This window comes from Vicugna pacos, chromosome 5, assembly GCF_048564905.1.
Source record: "Vicugna pacos chromosome 5, VicPac4, whole genome shotgun sequence".
NCBI lineage: Eukaryota > Metazoa > Chordata > Mammalia > Artiodactyla > Camelidae > Vicugna > Vicugna pacos.
Genome location: NC_132991.1, coordinates 79259821 through 79283032, shown reverse-complemented (window position 1 = coordinate 79283032; position 23212 = coordinate 79259821). Strand labels below are relative to the sequence as shown.

Here is a 23212-nt window from a genome sequence, read left to right as displayed (position 1 = left end):
GGGCTGATTCCAATGGACTGACCTTTCTGAGAAGCTGATAATGTGAGGGGAGGTCTGGGAAGGGAGAAGGAAGCATCTGAGTGAAGGTCTGGGTCAAGGATCCAGGCAGAGGGAGCAGCAAGTACAAGGGCCACAATGTCCCATGGACTTTTTCAGCCCCTCAGAACACTGACTGGGCACTCAGGACCCCCAGCTGCAGGTCGTGGAGCTTTCCAGCCTCTCTATGCTGGGAGTCTCCAACCCACACCGCATCACCCCTACCTTGCTTGCCTGGCTAAAGGTGTGCTGGCACTGCTGGGGACTGTTTCTGCCATTGTAGTAGGAAGTACAAGAAGGAGTAAGTACTCAGGTAACCAGTGCCTTACAACTGACACAGGACAGCTGGTAGCCAGCCTCTGGGTCAGAGATCAGAAATGAGCTGTCTTTATTTGCAGAAAATTCTGACTAGGCTGCCAGACACAGCTGCTGTGGATCAGTGAGAGTCTTCCCAGGGAAGAAGTCTCAGGGAGGAGAAAACTATCATTCAAGACCCTGGCTTTTGCTATATGTGACTGGTGGCTTTGGTCCTGAGTCTCGCCCTTGACCTTGAAGGGTGAGAGATTCAAACAGGGGAGCATGATGTTACAATGGCACAATGCGGCTTGGAGAGAGTGGGCAGAGCAGTCACATCTCTGAAGCTGAAACTCTGGGGTATGGGGATCAGTGTTACCTCTCAGGAATAGAATTGTTCAGGGATTCCACTGTGTAGAGTGTGTGCTTACATAGCATGTGATCAGTGTGTGTGTGTGTTTATATTATCTGTGTCTGCCTTGCAGCTCATATCCGCAACTGCATCATCTGATGGGTGGGTAATTCCGTCTGCATCTAAATGTGGAAGTGCAACTGTTGGGAAAGTGGCATTCATTGCTACTTTCCTGCCTTCTTGTCAGTGTCACTTGCAGGGAATGGAGCAGCTGGAGGAAAGGAGGGCAGGGACAGAGGGAGGGAGGGGCTTTGACTGCAGCTCCCCCATTCATTATCACCCCACCCCCGGGCTCATTGTCCCCAGCACACAGACACATCCTGTTGGCATGATCAGAAGATCTGATAGGAGCCCGCCATTCCAGGTTTCCGGTTTGAGCTATGGGGCTGGGGGCTGGGCAGAGGCCTGAATAGGAGCTGGCCCTGCCCATCAGATTATCTTCCTGGGGTAGTCCGAGGTGGCCCCACCCTGGCCCAGGGACAGAGGCCCACAAGCCTGGAGGTGAGCCAAGGAGCCAAGAGTCAGGATGGGACCACTGTCATGGTCATGCGGATTCTGGCCTCACCTGCCTCAAAGAGCCCCCATTGGCTCCCTCGGAGACTCAGGATGCATTCTGATTGGTCCAGATGACTCAGCTTCACATCGTCTGGCCAGTCAGACAAGGAGGAAGTACTGACCAAAAGGACTGGCCTGTCCTTCTAGTAGATGCACTGGAGTCAGACTGCTTGCTTCCCTTCTCCCCTGACCTGCTCGCCTCCCAGCTTTGTGTGTTCTTGCTGTGTGTCTTTGGGAGGCTGATTACAATTTCTGGACCGAGTTTTCCCTCTCTTCTAGAGTAGTGGGGGATGGCTTACTCCTTCCGTCTTCCAACAAGATCTTTGTTAAGGGAATCAGGGGTTGTTAACCCTAGAGATAGGAATACTTAGTGGAAGCTAAGTATCCCCCAGTACCAAATGAATGATATAAAGAAACTTTGTACACTTCAGTGTAATATAAAAATGTGAAGGGTTATAATTATTAAGCTCTTACTGTTTGCTGGACTATCATGTGGCTAATGGGTCTGTGGGGTAGAACTGGGGCCTGTGGGTACAAATGTAAGCCTGGTTTGGGCTCAGTGTAAGGGTTGTCAGAGCTGTCTGGTGGTTGATCACTTTGCCTTGTACAGTAGTGAACAGCTACATGCTGCCAGGGATGTGTGGGAGTAAATTTGGTCCAGCAGGGGATTCCTGGGCTGGGAGTGAAGCAGGAGTGATGTGGTCATGTTGACCACCAGGGGGCGCTAGAGAACCCCAAGTGGGAGGCTTGCCTTGACTCTATTCTAGGTGTAATGGTACCTGTTCACCCTCCCTACCTGGGGCTCCAGGCAGCAGGGGAGGACTGTGCTGGGGACAGAGACCCCAGCTGCCAGGAGGCTGGGGTTGGTTGGAGGAGGGGAGCTTGGTGGGGTCACCTAGGGTGATGTTCTGGGGGGGAAGAGAACAGGACTGCTCTGCTCCAGCACAGGCTTCCGTGGCTGAAGCTGCCCCTCTCCCTGCTCCAGGTATGTGCATTATTTCAGTGGCCTGCTCTCTGGCTCCATCAAAATGAACAACAAGCCCTTGTTTCTGCACCATGTGATCATGCACGGCATCCCCAACTTCGAGTCTAAAGGAGGTAACTGTCCGAGCCTGCTGGCTTCCGCTCCCCTCCTGTCTTCCACCTCCCTCTCTTAGGAGGCAGCCCTGAGGGGTAAGAATGCAGGCTAGCTGCAGCCTTAGGCTTAGAGTCTCAACTCTACCACTTCCTATTTCTTTGAGCCCCAGTTGATTCATTTGCAAAATGGGTTTAATCCTGGTGGTGTCTGCAGGGCAGATGACACTGGACATGGCAGAGTTTTTGTAAACTCAAAATACCTTTTAAAAGTTAGGAAAAAAAAAAAAGAAAAGTTAGTATTTCTTCCTCTTTCTTTTTCCATTTGTCTTTCCTCTTTTCCTACTTCCCCTTCTTGCCTTTCCTCCTCTGGTTGTTCCTTCCTTCCTTCATCCCTCCTCTCCCCTTCCTCTTCCTGCTGTGTCTGCTGTCTTGGCTAACACCATCCCTCCCTTACAGGGTGTCGGCCATTTCTTCGGATCTACCAGGCCATGCAACCTGTTTACACGTCTGGCATCTAGTAGGTATTCGCAGGAACGAGTGGCCAGGGATGCCGGAGGCTGAGCCTGAGGACCAGCGGCACGGGTTGGGGGGCTGCCTAGAACCTTTTCTAGGAGGACTTTTAGGAGAGGGCTCAGAGATGGGGTCAGTGAGTTTCCCCAGTAAGCCCCGGCAGAGGGGCAGCTGGGAGAAAGCGCACTGCCCCACCTCTCAGCAGCCCTCTCCCTTCTGCCTACCTCTCTCCATAGCAACGTCCAAGGAGACAGCCAGACCAGCATCTGCATCACCATCGAGCCCGGGCTGCTCTTGAAGGGAGACATTTTGGTGAGTCGCCTCTCTGCTCAATCCCGTGACTGCCATTTTTTTTTTTTTTCCTGCTTCCCTCCTGCCTCTCTGGACAAGAGTGTCATTCTTGGTGAGCCGCCAGCCTTGGAGTTGCAGGTTCCCAGGGGCCCTGCCGGGTCTTCCAGGCTTTGATGACCTTTGTCCATCCGCTGTCTTGGAGTTGGACGTGCCCTCCGCTGGGCTCTTTTCTTGTTCTAGATCATCTTCAGGGAAATATCTCTCAGTGTGAACTGTTACCTCAGGGCTTCCTGATGGTGACAGGACTCCCTCAATCCAGGTCCCTCCTCCCTCCTGCAATTTAAATCCACGCCTATGTTCTCCATTCCCACCTGCATGCAGGAACTTCTTGGGATGATAGCCTTGTCCCCACAGGGCAAAACTGGCCTCCAACTCTCTGCTGTTCTAGAAGTTTCCCCAGAGAGCTCTGAGCGCCTGTCTGGTATTGGTGACCTCTTCCTCACTGGGTTTGGGGTGAGCCTTGAGGGCCCAGTTATGGAGCTAGTAAAGAGGCTCCCTAATTTCCTGCCTGATGGGCTCTGCTCTCTTTCCCACGCAGCTGAAGTGCTACCACAAGAGGTTCCGGAGCCCAGCCCGAGACGTTGTCTTCCGCGTGCAGTTCCACACCTGCGCCATCCATGACCTGGGGGTGGTCTTTGGGAAGGAGGACCTTGATGATGCCTTCAAAGGTGGGCGCGTCGAGTAGACAGGCAGACCTAGCAAGGAATAATTAGAACCACAAGGTGGAAGAACAATGATGGAGGGGCTGTGGCAGCAGTGAAGGGGGAACCATGTTCCACGGAAGGGAAGGTGTCAGGGAGGTGTCTCTCTGTGCTTCTTTCTGCTGTCCATTTGAGGTTTCATCTACATCGTGTTCAGGCAGGCCCGGAACGTATCCACATCCATCCATCCACCAGCATCACTCGTGTGTCTGTATGTTCCAGGCATGTTTCAGACCCTAGTGATACAAGGAGAAAGAAGTCATGCCCTACCCTCAGGGAGCTCCCAGTCTGGTAGGCGAAAGAGACACACAAGCATGATACTATGAAGTGATGCTCACAGTGATGGCGAGAGACACAGGCATGATGGGTGCTCCACAGAGCAGACACCTGCTACTGTAACTTCTCTTCCTACAAGCAGTGGATGGTGATCTGTGTCCAGATTTGGCCCAGGCAGAGATCAGCTCATGGGGCTGGGGCTCAGATGGGGGAGGGGCTTGATCTCCCACTGTAGTCCGGCTTGTGCAGGAGAAGGCTATTTCTGTGATGAGCTTTCCCTGTAATGGAGCCAGGAGGGCAAAAGCAGATGATGTTGTTATAATTGCAGAAGAGAATGTAAATGTTATCAGTCTTAACAAGGAAAATAAAGAGCTAGCTGACAAAATAAATGGGTTGTAGAGAGGTGGGGGGAGGGAGTGGCACAAATTTCCTCTTCCTACATGGAGTCAGGGCATGATTGAAAATGGACAGATCAAGAAATAGAGGCTTAACCATAGTACTGAAAGTTTCAGAGGTAATCAGAAGGATGAATTAATAATAAAAAAAATAAAACCAGATTTAAGAAGAGAGGTGGTGCAGCCATTATGGAAAACTATGGAGATTCCTTAAAAAACTAAAAACAGTCTTAACGTATGATCTAGAAATCCCCCTCCTGGGCATATATCCAGAGGAAACTCTTAATTTGAAAAGATACATGCACCCCAGTGTTTGTAGCAGCACTATTTACAATAGCCCACACCTAAAGGTGGGCAACCTAAAGGTCCATTGACAGATGATTGGATAAGGAAGTTGTGATATATTTATATAATGGGATACCACTCAGCCATAAAAAAGAATATAATAATGCCATTTGCAGCAACATGGGTAGACCTGGAGATCACAAAGTACTTACTTCACCTAAGCCAAGTAAGCCAGAAAGAGAAAGAAAAATACCATATGCTATCACTTGTATGTGGAATCTTAAAAATAGACACAAATGAATTTATTTGTAGAACTGAGACAGACTCATAGACACAGAAAAACTTATGGTTATCGGGGGAAAAGGGGGAGGGGAGGGATAAATTGGGAGTTTGGGATTTGCAGATACTAACTACCATAGATAAAATAGATAAACAACAAAGTCCTCCAATGTAGCACAGGAAACTATATTCAATACCTTGTAATAGCCTACAATGGAAATGAATATGAAAAAGAATATATGTCTATGTACGTATAACTGAATCACTATGCTGTACACCAGAAACTAACACAACACTATAAATCAACTATACTTGAATTAAAAAAAAAGAGATGGAAAAGAGAAAAAAAAAAAGAAGGGAGGTGGGAGTACTGTAAATGATCCAAATTATTCATCTTCATAGTGGTGAATCAATGAAGATTATTTAAAACTGATATACCTAGAAAGAGTGGCATAGAAACTATGACTATTATTTAGAGTCTTAGAGGTAACTTTTAGTAGAACAAGAACTGGAAATAGTTAGAAATGGTTAACTCAGGCAGGGAGGCCAGGGCCTAGGGTGGCAGCCTTAATTTCATTGTGTGTGTGTGTATATGTATATATAAAACTTATTATATTATCAACTATTTATGCACATATTGCTTTAATTTTTTCTAGAAGAAAACTTTTTGTAGAGTCCTTTTTGGGAATTGATTGCCCATTTTTGTTTTTCCTCTTCCTTTTTCAGATGATCGATTTCCAGAATATGGCAAAGTTGAATTTGTGTTTTCTTATGGACCAGAGAAAATTCAAGGTAAAAGCCAAGTTAGAATACATTGATTCACTCCCTTCCCTCGATCCTGCCCTGCCTTACTTCACCCCACTTCCACCACTTTCCCACTGATCTGTTCTACGATTATCAAGTTACCTGTGATTGAGAGGCAGGCCAGTAGTAAAGGATCTGGATATCACAGTGGACCCCCAGCTAAACATGAATCAGTGACTTAATCCCTGGATAATAAAAATAAAAAAGTAGACAGAGAGGCGCTGGGTTGGATAAACTATTCTGGTCTCATTAGGTCATTATCCTATTATATTCAGAGACTGAAGGCCTTGATGGATGGAGGGACTGGCCAAGGGGACACTCAAAGGTGCTGGATGGATGATAAGTATTTATGAAAACTGAGGTGATTCAACCTGAAGATGAGAAGGCCAATTTAATTATAGCCTTTAAGCCAGTACACTGGTTATATGTGGAGACCAGTTGTTTTCCATCTTATTTGAGAATAGAATGGGAAGAGCTGAAGTTGGGTTACAGACAGAGGGACTCTGGGTGGATTAAAAAAAGGACTGCTGGGTCAGGAAGGTAACTCATCCCAGAAGGCCTGACTTGCACCTTATGCTATCTTCATGCTGGATGTGTAGGAGAGATTCTACCTGGAGTGGAGAGCATCTTAATGGGGAGAGGGGTAGGGATGGCTGAGATGACCTGGGTCCTCTCAATGTCAAGGCTGTGATTCGCCTGCTGTCCCTGACCCCATGCAGCCCATCACAAGCCTCTCCCACCTTCCCTCCTGACTCCAGGGGCAGACTCCGGACTCTTGGCACTGCCCCAAGGGCCCCTGGGATACAGAAAAGAAAGAGGGTCCCCAGCCAGAGTCCTCGGCTTTCTTCTAGAGGGTCTTCATTCCTCAGCGCCCCTGTCCTGACTTACCCTTATGACCTGGTGTGAGCCTTTTCAAGAATGCAGGAAACCAGACTCCTGGGTTCTCCATCCAACTTAAGCCACTAGTCCCGCCCCACTGTGGTCAAGAAACTGAGAAGTCCCATAGGGAGCATCCTTGGGGAGCTGGTTGGCTTGCTCTGTTTTTCCAGCTGCTGATCTGTTTTTTCTTTCCCTTCACTGTCCTCTCTGCCTTTCCCACTGTTTTTAGGCATGGAACACCTGGAGAACGGGCCGAGCGTGTCTGTGGACTATAATACCTCTGATCCCCTCATCCGCTGGGATTCCTATGACAACTTCAATGGGCATCGAGATGACGGCATGGAGGGTAGGTGGGACCAGCGGCTTCCAGCCCCTCCCCAAACTGCACAGCCCCTGCTCACATTGCCTCAACTCTCTTGGTTTGCTACGACACCATGCTAGGCTCAGAGGGAGAGTGGTGCAGAGGAGAAGTCCAAGGAGGAGAGCTCACAGTTCAGTGGGAGAAGAGAAAACAAAACATGAATGTGTTAAGTAATGAAGGCAGAGCTAAAAAATGCAGCAAAACAGCCATACAAGGGTGTATCCTTGGTGCCAGATAAGTCCTGTTGGCAGCAAGTGCTCTGAGATTGGCAGGGGAGGGATTCTTGGGAGATGGAGTGATCTTGGAGGGCTCCTTGGAGGAGGTGGCCCTGAGTGGAGCTTGAGGTAACTCTCTGTGCTGCAAATATAGCATTTGTTAAATCTCTTTTAACCTTGTTGTTGGATTTCTTCAGGCTCGCTGCCTGAGTTCTCTGGGGTCAGAACACTAGGAATGTAGACACAGCATTTAGGGCCCACCAGCTTTCATCAACAGCCAACGAAAATGTTTGCGAGCTGGAACCAAACCGGGAGGCTCCAAAATTTGAAAAGAAAGCAGCAGAATTGAAATTAATACATGTTTAATTTAGCTACAAAACCTAACATTATGTCAGATGTTCATCTGCAACTCGGTTCAACTCTTGAGAATTAGGTATGAATTATATTGATTGATGTGGTTCATTTGAATATGTGTGATGGGACGCAGGGCCGGGCCTCTGAAAGTGAGCATGTCTGGAGCTCAGGAACCCTTGAGACACCCTGGCTGAGGTTTGGCCACAGGCTTGCGACCCTGATTTGGTGCCGGGACCACAGAATATGGGAGCTGGGAGGACCTCAGGACCATTGGCCCACCCCCCCCAATCCATCTTCAGCTGGGATAGCTGAGATCCCCGTCCCCCAGGAGGTAAATCTCTTGATTTACCCCCACGACCAGGATGTCTCATTTTAAGGGCACTGGTGTCCCAGCCTCTGTGCTTCTCTTCCCAGCTGGAGCTGGTCCTCAGGTGGTCTGCGCCGTCCCGGGGACCCTGGGCCATGTGGCAGAGCTGGGCTAGGTAGATGCGGCACCCTCACCCTGCCTCCTGCCTCCATCGCCAAGGTTGTGGATTTTTTTACTCCACCCTGAAAATCTTTTAGGCCTTTTCTTGCATAAGGATTCTCCTTCTGACCTTGGAGATACCAGAATGACTGATGGATTTCAGACTGGGATGAGGGTGGTGGTTGGGCTAGAATTGAGGATTTGTTGGGAGTATGTTCATGTGCAACATTGCCATGTTGAAAGTTTGTCCTCGTACCTACCTGATTCCCACCCTTCTCCGCTCCCCAGGGGCCCAGCCCATCCACCAGGGTCCTCCCTACTGCGCTGAGGCTGTCCCCTCAAATTGCTCCTCCCCTCGCCCCGACCACATCCCCTTGTGCCCAGTAACTGAGGAGGAGGAGGGTGAAGTGAATTAGTCCGGAGGTACCGGTGGCTGCCAGCCTAATTGTTCATTGTTCTGGGGATGTTTGCATTTTTAACAAGAACACTTGGCAATTTGAAGGAATTTTCAATGTCTCTTCATCTCTCCCTAGTGTGGATTCAATGCGATGATAAATGTAAAAACATTTAGTAAGCCATAAAGTGCCAGGCAAACAAAAGGTAAAATACTTAAGGGGAAAGGCGTGGCTGTGGGAAGAATGGGGCTTGGGATATTGTCAGCTGTGGGGGCAGGGAGAGGGCAGACCAGAGAAGCAGGGAAGGGCAGGAAGGAGAGGGCGAGGGAGGCCCTGGACTCCTCTCCTGACCCCTTGCCAGCCCTCCTCTCCTCTGATCTGCTCCTCCAGGCAGGGGGATGGAACCAGTGGGACCTTTTGGCCAGTTAAAGGTCAGCTTGTCCTGTAGGGACAGAGGGGCTCCTGTCTGGAGGCTGAGATGCTGGCCCCGTGCCCGAGGGTGGGAAGGGAGGGCAGGGGAGCAGCTCACTGCCATGCTGTCCTCCTCCCAGGCCTGGCTGGCCTGGGCCTGGAGCTGAGCAGCTGGGGTGGTCACTGGGGCAGACCCTGCCTGTCCCACTGTGTGCTCCCCGCTGTCTCTGGGCTGCACCCCCGACAGGGACAGGAGAGCGAGGCGGGAGCAGTGATTGTTATCCTCGTCCTGCTTCTCCTGGCTGAAGCACTTCTGGAAGGCTCTAGATTCTGGGGCCCAGAGCTAAATGCATTTTGTTCTGGCTAATTTTCTGGTCAAGAGAGCAGAGCAGGAGGCCTGTGTCTGTCTCCCTGGTTGTGGGCTGGTCACTGTGTCTCAGTTTCCCCATGTGCTAGCTAGGATATGGATGCCTAATGCCCAAGACTCTGGGAGCGCAGGAGGTGGCTCACACTGGAGCCTGGGAGGGGCTTGGCTGTCGGCCAGAGCTGTCCTAGGGCTGGGGGATGGCTTTGTGGGGGGCGATGTGATGTCTGAGGCAGCTCTGCCTGCTCTCCGGGGAGGCCCTGGACCAGGAGAGGCAGGCTGGCCCCAAGGCGCTGAGTGCAGGGGGCGAGCACGTGTGCTTTAGAGCCCAGCTACCTGGGCCACACCTCCTGTCTGCCCTCCGCAGCTGTGTGCCCTGGGTCTTCACCTTCCTGTGGTCTTTGTTTCCTCACGACAAACGTGGAATGGTGACAGCCTTCACCTCCTCGGATTACTGTAGCGATTTTCACAAAAGGCAGTTGGTAAATTGGCAGTGGTTAAGACTGTGACCTCTAGAGCCAAAATGTCCGGGTTCAAATCCTCTGACAAGACACCATTCTCTTGGGGCCTCAGTTTACCCTGCTGTGACACAGGGATTCCATTGATAGGTCAATTTGAGCACCTTTTGGGGAGCAGGAGCTGAAGGGGGGCTGCCTGTTGTGTTTCCTTGTGAGTCTCTACCATGTCGGTAGTGACTGTGACTGGCATCTCAGGGGTCTGCCGACAGGACCAAGGGAGGAGCCCCCTTGGCCTTGGTGTCCAGCTCTGGCTTTGCCATGCGCCAGTCATGATGCCAGGCACTTGATAGCTGCCATCTCATCTGATGCTCATGGCCACCTTGTGAGGTTGGCACTGTTATTAGCCCTGGGTGGGGGATCATCTAGGGCACAGGGGGCTTAAGTGACCTGGCCAAGTTTGTCTCACTGGTCAAGAGCGGGTCTTGGTGTGAAACCCCAGTGCTAAGTGCTATAGCATCCTTGACTGGCCGACATCGCCAGGGGATGTCCTGTGACAATATCTGGGTCCCTTTGAGCCTTTGAGTGTCTGTCAGCTCTGTCCCCCACTTCTCACCACTGGACAGTCCAGATCACCCTGGCTCTGCTTCTGAGGATGAGGAGGGGTTACATGCAGTGATGCACTGAGTATAGTACCTGTGGCAGGTACTTAGCAGGGCCTGAGTGCCAGGAGCAGCTGAGGCACATCCACTGATGTCCTCTGTCTCCCTTCCTCCCCCACAGGAGGGACTGCTCACTCTGGTGAGGGGCTGACCTCTCAAAATATGGAGAAGGTGGTGTGTCCAAGTTGAGGTGAGGCCATTTCTGGAAGTGGCCCGTCTCTCCTATTTCAGGCCCGCCAGGGGAGGGCCCAGGACGGGCCAGGCCAGTACCTCTGGAGCCCACTGGGTGACTCAGAGTGGCTGGGGGTGGCACTGAGCCGGGCTCTTGGTGACAGAGGTCATCTCTGGCCTGGGCCCCACCTTGGCCATCCCTGCAGCGAGAGGTGGTCAGCATTGGGCTGAGAGCGCCTACTCCTCTGGGAAGCCCTCCAGATGACGCTGACTTAACCTTCCTCCTCGTCCTGTCGGGAACTGCTTTGGACTTAACCCCTTCCTCACTTCCCGCATCCCCACAACACAGCTCCTGTGCAGGTTTCCAGTTGAGGGCATACAGCACAGTGATACCCAACGTGCCCTTCCTCTCCCTCAGGACATCTCCCAATAGTCTCAGTAGCAAAACGATGGAGGAAAAGCCGGGTGGGGACTTCTGGTCTCTGCAGGCCTGCCTCCCCAGATCACAGAGCACATCTCATGCCCTCCCGCCACAGAGGAAACTGAGGCTCGAAGAGGGAGGGGACCTGCCCAAGGAGGAGGAAGTCCTCATGTGTGGGACCTTCCTTCCATGATCTTGGTTCACTCTGTCCCAACCCCATGGGGTGATGACCACTCAGGTCCCCAGCATGTGGGGAGGTCAGCGATCTCGCCTGGGACCATGAGATAAGGGGTGGGGTTGGCTTGTGAATCCAAATGTTGACTCAAAATCCCTTCCCACCCCCAGGCTCAGCTTCTTCTCCCCACACCCTGAACTCAGGATGGTTGTCCAGCTCCTCACCTTAGAGGACAGGGTGCCCACAGGGTAGGTGTGGGTCCAGGAAATAGAGCCAGAAATTGAGGGGAAAGGGAGAGTGTGCCTCTCTGTGGGGGACCAAGGCTGCAGTGACCATGGTGCGTGGACACTTGGCTCCCCTGCACTTAAGCCAGAGGAGGGGGAAGTGATGAGAGGGGAAGAATCCAATGGAAGCTCAAATGAAGAACTTTCTGATCGGAGAAGCTTCCATGTCTTGGAGCAGGTGGCCGGGGAGCAGAGGAGTGCTGGCAATTTTGGGGACTCCTTACTTGGGGAGCAGCGTGCTCTGGTGAAGCTGGGGGCCGGGTGTCTTAGTCAGCCCGGGAGGCCGCAACAAAGTACCACAGACTGTTTGCCTTAAACAACAGACATTTATTTTCTGACAGTTCTGGAGGCCAGAAGCCTGAGATCCAGCTGTCGAAGGCTTGGTTTCTTCTGAGGCCTCTCTTCTTGGCTTGTAGATGGCCGCCTTCTCTCTTCTCTTAAGGACACATATCCGACTGGATTAGGGCCCACCCTTACAACCTCATTTTGACTTCATCACCTCTTTAAAAGGCCTACCTCCAAGTAGTCACACTCTGAGGCACTAGAGGTTAGGACTTCAACATATGAATTTTCAGGGGACACAATTCAGCACATAATGCCTGGGAAGGAGTCTTCTGGGTCGCCAGTAGTCGGATGCCCCGAGTGCAGAGTAAGAGAAGGTGCTGGGTGGGTGGAGGGGAAAGCAGTCTGGTCCCCACCAGCCTCCGGCTCTCTGTCTTTCTCTGGTTTGGTCCGGAGCCTGCCAGCTCAGCACTCTGGCTGACACCACATTTCACAGCCTCCAGAAACCCCATTAGCTCTTTGGCCTGAGTCCTGAAGCCCCGTGCCCAGATCCTGGCTCCTGGTGGGTGGGAGTGGGGCTGTGTTTTTGCCTGTGTTGCACAGAGCCATCTCCAAATTCCTCCAGAGTGTGCCAGGGCAAGCCTTCCCAGAAGCAAGTGCCAGGCTGAGGGAGTTTGGGCTGCCCTCCACCTCCTAGAAGCCTGCAGGTTGACCAGGCCTGAGTTGCCTCACTACCCACTCACTCACTGCCACCCTTCCCTGACCTCCTTGGACATTGACTTAAAGAGAGAGGACCCAGGAGTAGGGGCTGGTGCTGGGTGAAACGGCAGATTGCTCCGAGCCAAAAGGCAAATGAAGGGAGAAATGACAAGTCTGTTGGCCTGGTTGAAGATGGGGAGGGGGCTGGGAACCACCCACCCCTGCGTGATGCCCAGCACCCCTTCTGTTTCCGTGGGCAGCCCTGCCAGAGCCAGGGGCTGGAGCCACGGGGGCTTGGTTTTGTACCCGAGCTTCTCAGCCCTCGGTTCTGTGAGGAGAGGAATCCCCTCTTTCTGGGGAGAGCGGCCAGCTCTGTAGGACACCACCTCCTCGCCACATTCCTATGTCTGAGCGGGGGAAGAGCCTCCCAGGAGCCCCTGGTCTGGTGACTCTCATGAGCTGGACTTGACAAATGATTCCCTGATTTTTATTGAGAGAGACACATAAACAGGCAGAGAGTGAGAAGGAAAGAGAAACAAGTGAGGGACCTGGAGAGACAGACTGACCCGGACAGATATTGGCCTGGGAGACAGGAGATTTGGGTTTGGATGTCCCTGGTAACTCCTTTTTTTTTTTTTCAGATCTTATTTATTTCCTATAAAAATGGGCTCCAGTTGTGATTATTCCCATTTCTCTGAGCTCATTGTTTCTTTTTTTAAAAGTGTATTTCTCCATTCTATTGCAATAACAACCTTAAATCTTGGTGACTTATAACAATAAGGATTTTTATAACAGTTTTTTAAAGAGCAGTTTTAGTTCACAGCAAAACTGAGAGGAAAGTACAGAGATTTTCCTTATAACCTCTGCCCCGACACATACAAAGCCTCCTCTGTTATCAACATCACTGGCCAGAGTGGTGCAGTTTTTACCCTGGATGAAAATACACATCATTATCACTCAAAGGCCATAGTTTATCTTAGGGTTCACTCTTGATGTTCTGTGGATTTGAAATGTATAATGACATGTATTCATCATTATAATTCCATACAGAGTATTTTCACTGCCCTAAAAATCCTCATGCTCCACCTTTTCATGGCCTGCCACGACCCCTCTCCCTTGGCAAGCACTGATCTGTTTTCCTGTCTCCACAGTTTTGCTTTTTCCAGAATGTCATACAGTTGGTATCATACAGTATGTAGATTGGCTTTCTTCACTTATTAATATGAATTTAAGTTTTCTCCATCTCTTTTCATGGCTTGATAGCTCATTTCTTTTTAGCACTAAATAGCCATTGCCAGGATATACCACAGTATATTTATTCATTCACCTACTGAAAGACATCTTGAATACTCTCAAGTTTTGGCAGTTATGAATAAAGAGAGCTCACTATTTCTTTTAGTAACTTATGAGGTTCTAAGATGGACCTGCTGAGCTGTCTTGAACTTGGAGTGAAAAGTAGCAGCACTCAGTGGCTGTGTCAGTCAGGAGAGGCTTGGTTCTGCTGCATAACAAACAGCCCCCAATTATCAGTGGCTTAACCAACAAAAGCATATTGTTTGCCCATGCTGCATGTCCAGTGTGGATTGGCAGGGGTCTCTGTTCATCTTACTTCCTCCAGGCTGATGGTGGCTTCATATCAGAGATGCATCCACCACTGCTGCTGAAATATGTAGAGGACAGTCTGACTTGCACATACTTCTGTCTGGACATGACACACTTCTGCTCACATTCCATTGGCCAAAACATGTCACACACCCATGCCTAACTTCAAAGGGGACAGGGAATTTGTGCATGGAAGAAAGCAGAAATATTGTTGAACTGACTGAAGTCTCCTTTGGAGATTAAGATTGTGGGATCTAGGATTGGAAGAACTGGTTCTAAGCTCTGTTGTTTTTAACTGTGTGCCTTGATCAAGTCACTTTGCCTCTCTGACACCCAGATGCCTCATCTGTAAAATGGGTACAAGAACAGTACTTTCCTTCTAGGATTATCATTAAGACTCAATGTGATAACATATGAAATGTGAAAAAACAGCACCTGGTGTGTACTATGCTGGCAATAATTTGTGTCTATTTTTATTATTATCAAAGTGCTGGAGGAAAGAAGAAAGAGATGTGATTTTGAAGGCATACAAACCCTATCTTTTTATGAAAAAACCCACATCCCCTGGCCCCTCTACTCTCTGGGAACCATCTGTAGTTGGGTCTGTTCTGGGAGCCCCACGCTTGGAAGTCAGGAGACCTGCTGTGTAACCTTGGAAGAGTCACTTCCCCTCTCTGGTTCTGTTTTCCTCATCAGTGAATTGAGGAAGATGGATTCCCAAGGGGACTTCAGCTCTACAACCCTGATGCTGGTAATGATGGTGACAAAGACAATGACTAGATGATGGCTACCCTTGTGTACCCACCCCGTGCCAGACAGCATTACCTACCTGTTCTTTTGGTTACTCCTGCCCACGTACCATAGGTGGTTACTGTTTTGAAATCATTAGGATGAACCAGCAGAACTTGTAGGATGTGGTTTTAAAGCTTCCCCTGCCCCTGAATGACATTGGAGCGAGCCCTGTGCGTTTTCTCATCACACTGAGGTAACACAAGAGCCTCTGGGCAGCAATAAATACGCCCAGAGCCAGTGAACTTGGTGCTGCACCCCGTTAGTTCTTCCCCCCGTCTGCTCCTACCTGGAGCTAGCTGTGTGTGTGTATGGCGGGGCGGGGCGGGGGTGGTTTCAGTAGATGTTCTCTCTGTTTTTCTGACTTATGTGAAAGGAGGAAGGAAGGAAGGGAACAAAACGTTCTTCTGCCCGCACCACCATGAGGCTGCACAGAGGCCCTGGGTGGAGACACAGGCACGGATGGTCAGACTTCTGAGCTCTTTGCCAGTGGAAGATTCCGGAGGCGTCAAATGCTGGCTGTTTCTCTTCTACAGCCCTTTCGTGGGTGTTTTGGGGACACCCCCAACCCGCTCTCAAACTCCCCAAAGTCTCTCCTCACTGTCTCCTTCGGGTGGGTGGCTGCAGCTCTGTCAGAGGCTCACGACCCTGCCGCGGCCCAGCATCCCTGGCTCCCTCCAGCCTCCTGCTGCTGAGGCGAGTTTAGCCCTCCAGGTGGCAGCCCCAGGCTGGCTCTCTCTCTGCTTGCTCCGTGGGAGCCCTTAGGCTTTTTTTTTGGGCTGAGCACCGCCTGGGACTGAGGTCTGCTGCTCACCATGCGGACTTGCAGGCCTGAGCTAGCCACAGCTCTCCTGTTTTCCATGCTCCTACAGACTCATATTGAACTGAGGTGCAGGAAAAGCCCCAGGCAGGTGGCACTTGCATCAAAACATTCTTCTCTTAGATCCCTCTTAAAATCTCCCACTTCCTGGTCCTTTCACTCCCTTGACCTGGTAGTGTGTGTGTAGTTTTCAGCCACCCTGTCTTTAAAAAAATTTAACAGCTAATATTATATATTCCCAATATAATAAAATACAATGAAATATTATATTGATATAATCTAATACCATAATTTCACCTACTTAAAGAATACAGTTCAGTGGGTTTTAGTATATTTAGGGTTTACAACATCCCCATAATCTAATCTTAGAATATTATCACCCCCTCAAAGAAACCTCCCACCCATTAGCAGTCACTCCCCACATCCTTCCCCACCCTCAGCCCTAATCTACTTTCTATCTCTCTAGATTTGTCTGTTCTGCATATTTCATGAAAATGGGATTATACGGAATGTGGCCTTTTGTGGCCTTTCACTCAGCATAATGTTTTCAGGGTCCATCCATGTTGTAGTGTGTTGGTACTTGGTTTGTTTTGATTGCTGAACAGTATTCCATTACATGGCTTTACCACATTTTGTTTTTATATCTACTGCAGTGGATGAATATTTGCATCATTTCTACTCTTTGGCTAGTATGATGAATGCTGTGATGGGCATTCACGTATGTTTTTGTATGGACTTATGTTTTCATTTCTATTGGGTTGATACCTAGGAGTGGAATTGCTGGGTCCTGTAGTAACTGTTTAATCGTCTGAGGAGCTGCCAGGCTGTTTTCCAAAGTGGCTGCAACCATCTTACATTCTTACCACCCAATGTAGGAGGATTACAATTTCTCTACATTCTCACCAACACTTGTAATTTTCTATTTTGGAGGTTCTAGCCATCCTGGTGGGTATAAAGTGGTATTTTCTTGTGGTTTTGACTTTTATTTCCCTAGTAATGAATGATGCTGAACATCGTATCTTCTTTAGAGAAATGTCTGTTCACATCCATTGCACATTTTGAAAGTTGGTTGTTTTTCTTTCGGTCTTTTTATTAAGTTATGAGTTCTTCCTATATTCTGGGAGTAGGTCCTTTATCAGATATATGATTTGCAAATATTTTCTCCCTTTCTGTGGGTTGGCTTTTCACTCTCTCGTTGTCAGCCATCTCTCTGTGCAAGCCCTGCTTGGTGATCGCCTGCCTTACTCTTGGAATGTGGCGTTCATGTCCTGGGGTGTCTGTCACAACTAAGGCCTGAATACCTCTGTGTGAATACCAGGTTATGAGCACTCTCATTTTATAGGTGAGGAAACTGAGGCCATCACAGAGAGGATAGGGACCTCATTCGAGGTAATACCCTCAGTAAATGGGGAAGGCAGGGTTCTGACAGGGGCGAGTAGGGGTCTGGAGCCAGTCAGAGATACTTCTTATCATTCTGTGATCTTGATCTAAAAGATTATTCATCCATAGCCTGAAATGCTTTAGGCTGCTTCATCTGAGCTCGTTCCTACTCTGGAACTGGTGCTGGATTGGCCTGGAAAACAGAGAAGACTGCAGCAAGAGGGGCTTGAGTTAGACACCTGGTAGAACTTCCTGACTGTGAGAGGGTGGACTAACGGGCAGGGAGGTTGTCCTCTTGGCCTTCTTAGGCAGAAGTGTTGAGAAACAAGGGAGACAGGTCTCAGTGTGGGATGATCTACATAGAGATAGTGACAGAGGTAGGGATGGAATGACTTCTGGAGGAGGATCTTCTACTCCCCAAAGAGGGAGTCCTCTCTGGACCTGCTGGCACAAGTCAGAGTGCTGAGAATTTAAATGTGGGGTCGGCCTGACCTTCAGGGTAAAGAAGATGACACCGCTGACCCAGCATCTGCCGGCTACCTGCTCAGTGCTGCTCCTGGCCGAGTGGGGTGGGGCTTGTCCTGATGCCCTTGGACCCTTAGCTGGCCCTGCTCTGTGGGGCAGCTGGCAGGCTTGGAGAGTAGTGTCTGCTCATGGAACATTCAGTAAATCAATACCCTCCCGACTGAATGTGCCTTTGGTCCTCCGTAATCTCTGCCATCGGGTGGAGGTTGGAAGGCTGGAGCCACACTCAGAGCGGGCGCAGAGCTCTTGGCCAGTGGCCTGAGCGGCACGTCTGCCCTCTTGCTGAGCTCAAATATCCAGCTTCAGGCCAGGGAAGAGGAGAACGCGCAGTCTTTCCCCCTGAACCAACCCCTCTGCCTCCTGCCAGACCTGTAGACAAATGCAAGTTAGTCGGACCCGGCAAGACCCCAAGAAATGGACTCTAACCGTGTCCAAGAAAAGAAATGCAACCTCCTATTGATCAAAATTTTTTTTTTTGCTACCCAACTAAAGCTGCTTTTTACCCCTCATTTCCTTACTTTCTCCCTTTCATCTTCCTTTCCTCCCTTCCTTTCCCCCTCCCTCCTTTCCCAATAGTTACAGATCATCTACTAGATGGTGGGCCCTGCCCGAGCTCTGTGCTGTAAAAAATGGTGCCTTGGAGTTGCCTGCAGACAAGAGCAGGGTGTGTGTGTGGCAGGATCAGACAGGTACACCATCTGCGGTGACCCATGGCCAAATGGAGAAGGATGTTGGCCAAGAGCCATGCTTCTCAGGAGAGATGAAACTTCTGGGGATAGTGGTGATCAGAGGTGGATGGCTTTGCAGAGGGGCTGCCTTTATCCTGGGCCTGGGACAGTAGATGGCATTGAAAACAGAATTGTTTTTCACTAAAAGTGGCATAACAACATTGCTTAAAGTCTAGAAAGTTGAGGGAAAGAAAGCAATCAAATTGGCCTGGCCTTCCTCTCACCGCTGCCCCCATCCCATGGTGGGGTGGGTGGGGTGTTAGTGGAATTTGGGGGTTGGTGAAAGAGGGAATGTTGGAGAAGGTGGAGGTGAGAGTGAGGGGAGCACTGAGGAACTGGATTCATGGGGTCCAAGAGGAGAACAACCAGGAGATTAAGAGAAAAGACAGCACACAAAATCCTGCTGCAGGTAAGCCCCTGCAGCCCAGATCTGTTGCCCAGTGGATGTGGCTGAGTGATGGGCGCTAAATGAGAGCAGAGCTGGTGAGAGCTGTCTTTCTGGATTGTTCTGGAGTATTCCTTGATGGACCTGTTCAGGCCCTGGGTGTTCCTCCGTGCCTTTGGAGGCTGTGCCTGGCCCTCTTTCTCCTGGTCCAGGCCAGTTTGCCTGGGGCTGGCTCATGAGTGCTCACTGAGGCTACTTTGCTTTTTGGCAAAGTTTAACTTCTCCACTATGGTGTTGGCTTTCAGGCCCATCTCTCCATCAGCCTTGAAGAGGCCCTACCTCTCTGGAGCTGGTCTGCATCTTGCCCACTCCTCCTGCCTACTAGCTGGTGTGCTTCTCTTCAGGCAACAGAGCCCGTTCCTTTCAGTCCGCTCCCCGAGGCCCTGCTTTCTGCCCAATAGAAAGTTCTGAGGCCATTTATGGGAGAGTTTTCAGTGGATCTGGGATCTGGAGGATGGTCTGTCCTTCCTTCTTTCCTGGTTCCCCTCCATCTACTTCCCCAGCTGCTCGTGGATGACTCATCTCCTGTACGTCTCTTTCTTTCTTCTGTATGCTCCGTTTCCTGCCAAGAGACCTTCTAAAATCCTGGCGAAGTCACTGAGCTCACACACCTTCAGTAATAGGCAGCTTCCTCTGAAGTTAAGAAGGACAGTGTCTTAGAGAAGCTCGGGAAAGGATGAAACCCAGGGCACCCTAGGGAGGCAGTAGAGGTGCCATGGTGGTTGAGAGCATGGGCTCTGGACTCAGGCTGCCTGGGCTCAAGCCCCAGCGTTGCCTCTTAGCTTCTGTTGACCTTGGGCAAATCGTTTAGTCTTCCTGAGCCTCAGTGTTCTCCCCTGTAAAATGGGGACAAGGATATACCTTTTCTATAGGGCTGAACTCTTTTAGCTTTTGTTTATCTGTGAAGCTTTTGATTTCTCCATCAAATCTGAATGAGAGCCTTGCCAGATAGAGTATTCTTGCTTGTAAGTTTTTCCCTTTCATCGCTAAATATATCATGCCACCCTCTTCTAGCCTGTAGAGTTTCTGCTGAAAAATCAGCTGATAACCTTATGGGAGTTCCCTTGTATGTTATTTGTTGCCTTTCTCTTGCTAATTTTTAATATTTTCTCCTTATCCTTTATTTTTGTCAATTTGATTACTGTGTGCCTTGGTGTGTTCCTCTTTGGGTTGATCCTGTGTGGAGCTCTCTGTGCTTCCTGGACTTGGGTGACTGTTTCCTTTCCCAAGTTGGGGAAGTTTTTGGTTATTAGATAGGGCTGAGAATTAAATGAGGTAATGGATGGGTGCTCAGCTCTGTGTTGGTTACATAGAAAGACATCAGTTAACATTAGCTGTTACCGATACTGCCACCTGCCCTTGAGTGGTATTTTACACAGTGCTTCCCTGAGTGAGAGTCAGTTTACCTTTCAACCATCCCAGTTGTTGAACTGGACTTTGAACCCCAGCCTCTGGCTGCAAGTCCTGTGTTCTTCCTACAGAAACTTTTCCCCTGGCATCATCCAAGTGCCAGGCTCCATTCCTATTGTGAACTGCTCCCTCTGCTCAGGGGTTGGAGGATTTGCAGAGGTCCCACAGATAGTTGGGGGCAGAGCAGGCCTCACTCCCAGGGTCTTTCCAGAGTCCTAACCTCCACAGATCCTGCCTCCCTGGCATCGATCATCAGTGCTGGCCAGGCTGTGGGCCCAGGTGACCCCTGGAGCACCCGGAAAGCTGCTTCTTTCTCTTCCACTTGAGAAAACGTATTGGGATGCAGGAGAACGAGAGTGCACGATTACTGGTTAACCTTGAATCTGCTGTGCTGAAGAAGAAGAAAAAAAGAGAAAAACAAATCATTTGTGTTCTTTGGTACATGGCCTGTCCTCAGTAACATCCATTTGTTCATTTGCCTTTTATTCAACAAATATTTATCGAGTGCCTGTTATGTGCCACTATTCTGGATGCTGAGGATATAATAGTGAATAAAACAAAGATCCTTGCCCTTGTCATGATTGTATCCCAGTGGGAGAAGACAGACAATATAAAAAAAAATTTTTTTTTAAAGACATTATAAGTGCATTTGACTCTTGAATGACACAGATCTGAACAGCGCAGGTCCACTTACACAGGGATTTTTTCCAATAAATATATGTCTGTATTTTCATTTTATGGCTCTTTAACTGTGAGGAAAAGTTTGTGTTCAATTAGAGATCACAATGTGTGGACTGAAAAGAACAAGGGTTTGAATCCTGATTTTATCCAAACTGTTTCAGCTTCCTGCCCTTGGGTGAATAATTTATTAATTCTTTTGTTTTTGAGGCAGAGAAAGCAGTATGTGGATTTTTGACTATGCAGGGGATTGGTGCCCCTAACCCGCCCGCATTATTCAAGGAGCAGCTGTAAACGAGAGAGCATGTTAAAAGGTGATAAATACTCTAGAAGTAAAATAGAGCAGAGTGAGTGTTATTGGAAGTTGTTGTGGGACATCGAATGGTGAGCTGAAAGTTTTTAAAAAGCTGATCAGCCTAGGCCTCACTGAGAAAGGGACACATGAACAAAGAATTGAAGAAGGTGAGGGAGTCAGCCAAGCAAAAACTGAGGAAGAGCAGGGGGAACAGCAAGTGCAAAGGTCCTGAGGCTGGAGCCCACCTGAGATGTTTGGGAAGCAGCCAAGGGGCCAGTGTGATTGCAGTGATGGTTGTAATAGGAGATGAGGTCAGATGAGATGGGGACCAGATCATTAGGGTCTAGTGGCCACTGTAAAGATTTGGCTTGTACATGAGCTGTTTCACCTAACACTATAGTATGATGATCTTTTCATAATAGCATATAAAAAGCCTTCTCATTTTTTCAGCTGCATAATATTCCACTGCATATAGGTACTGTGTTTTATTTAACTAGTATTTTATTTAACTGTATTTAAGTAACATGAACATCTGTGTTGTTTTCAATCTTCTGCTGTTTTCAGAAATGCTGCAGTGAGTAGCCTTTTCACTTGTACATAATACAGTTTCATTTATGCAAATCTGTCTGTAGGACAAATTTCTAGAAGTGAAATTGCTGGATGGAAGAAAATATGCATATATAATTTTGATAATGCCAAATTGGCCTCTGTGAGAGTTGAATTAATTGGCACTCCCAGACAGCAGTTTGGTTAGGGACTAGGAGGAAAATCTACCTCTCCCTTCTGTATACACCCTCCATGAGTCTATTAGGTACCCATTATGTCCTTTACTCCTCATCATCCTCCTGTGAACTGAATATCCTTGTTCCTATTTCACAGATGAGGAAACAGGCACAGAGAGGTTAAGTAGCCTCCCAGTGTTTACACAGCCAGGTAGATGTAGAGCTGGGATTCTGGCGGCTGCTGTTTCTCACCATAGCTTCATGAGGGCAGGAGTCTGAGGCACCCTGCCTCCTGTCCCTCTGCTACCCCGCCTCACCCCAGTGGGCACGTGAACCTAGCACTGCTGTGCTGGCATCCCGGAGACCCTTGCAGGCCAGTGGCATGATGGGAAGAGGCCAGCCTGAGGGGCCTGGAGTCACCCTAGCTGAACTGGCTAACCCTGACTTCCCCTTCTGTCCCCTCCCATCATCGGCCCCATTGGTGAGACCTGGGAGGCTGTGATCTAGCTAATTCTGCTCTGGGGGGGGGCGGGGGGAGCTCCCTGCCGCCGTCTGCTGGGTCAGCTCACTCCAGAGACTGGGTTTCAGTGTTTCACTGATGAAAATAAATCCACCTCTTTATCTCCCTGCATGGCCCTTGGAACCTCTGCAGCCTGGTGTGTATTTCCAGACTTCCTGTAAGTCACCATTTCTGTCCTATCCCCCAGGGGCTCTGTGTCTGCTGCAGAAATAGCCTTGGACCAGTTTGGAGCCTGGAGCCACCCAGGCAAGACCAAGTAGGTGAGGAGAGTCAGGTCCGCATAATTCAAGAGCTCTGAGACCCTGACAGTGCCTGGTTGAGCATCTTCTCTGAGTTGGATCCCTGAGCATCTAGAGTTGGCTAGGAGTTCAGGGATGACCCGGCTGTACTCTCCCATTGCACAGAGGAGTAAACTGAGACCCATCCAAGCTCACTCCGTAGTCCTCTGGCCCTTTGACTCCCAGTTTGCTGTTGCTACCAGACAACACTTTCTCTAGATCTCTTTATTGTGCAGTGGCCAGTTAGGGGTTGGGAGGCAGAGCTGGAGAGAGTGGGTTTTAGCTTCAGCAGGTGGGGTGGAGGTCTGTCCTCAGGAGAGCCGTCTTGCCTCTGAGGGATGTGAGAAAGGGGAGCTGGTGGCAAGACTGGGTTTTCTTGAGGTTCAGGCGAATCCTCCACCCACGCATCTGTCAGATCGGGTGAGTGACAGCTTCTAGGGAGCGAGAAGGC

The 23212-nt window shown here is 49.6% G+C and overlaps 1 protein-coding gene across 16 annotated transcripts in view; it reads left to right on the top strand.

The window, feature by feature from the left end:
• Positions 1-23212, top strand: part of TNS1 (tensin 1) — a 216275-nt gene that overhangs the window by 132278 nt on the left and 60785 nt on the right. For all 16 annotated transcript variants that reach the window (XM_072961624.1, XM_072961616.1, XM_072961623.1 and 13 more), the window contains 6 exons: positions 2283-2395; positions 2831-2891; positions 3121-3196; positions 3774-3903; positions 5898-5963; positions 7084-7200. In XM_072961624.1, the coding sequence (XP_072817725.1) occupies positions 2283-2395; positions 2831-2891; positions 3121-3196; positions 3774-3903; positions 5898-5963; positions 7084-7200 (563 nt within the window). The remainder of the gene's footprint in view (positions 1-2282; positions 2396-2830; positions 2892-3120; positions 3197-3773; positions 3904-5897; positions 5964-7083; positions 7201-23212) is intronic.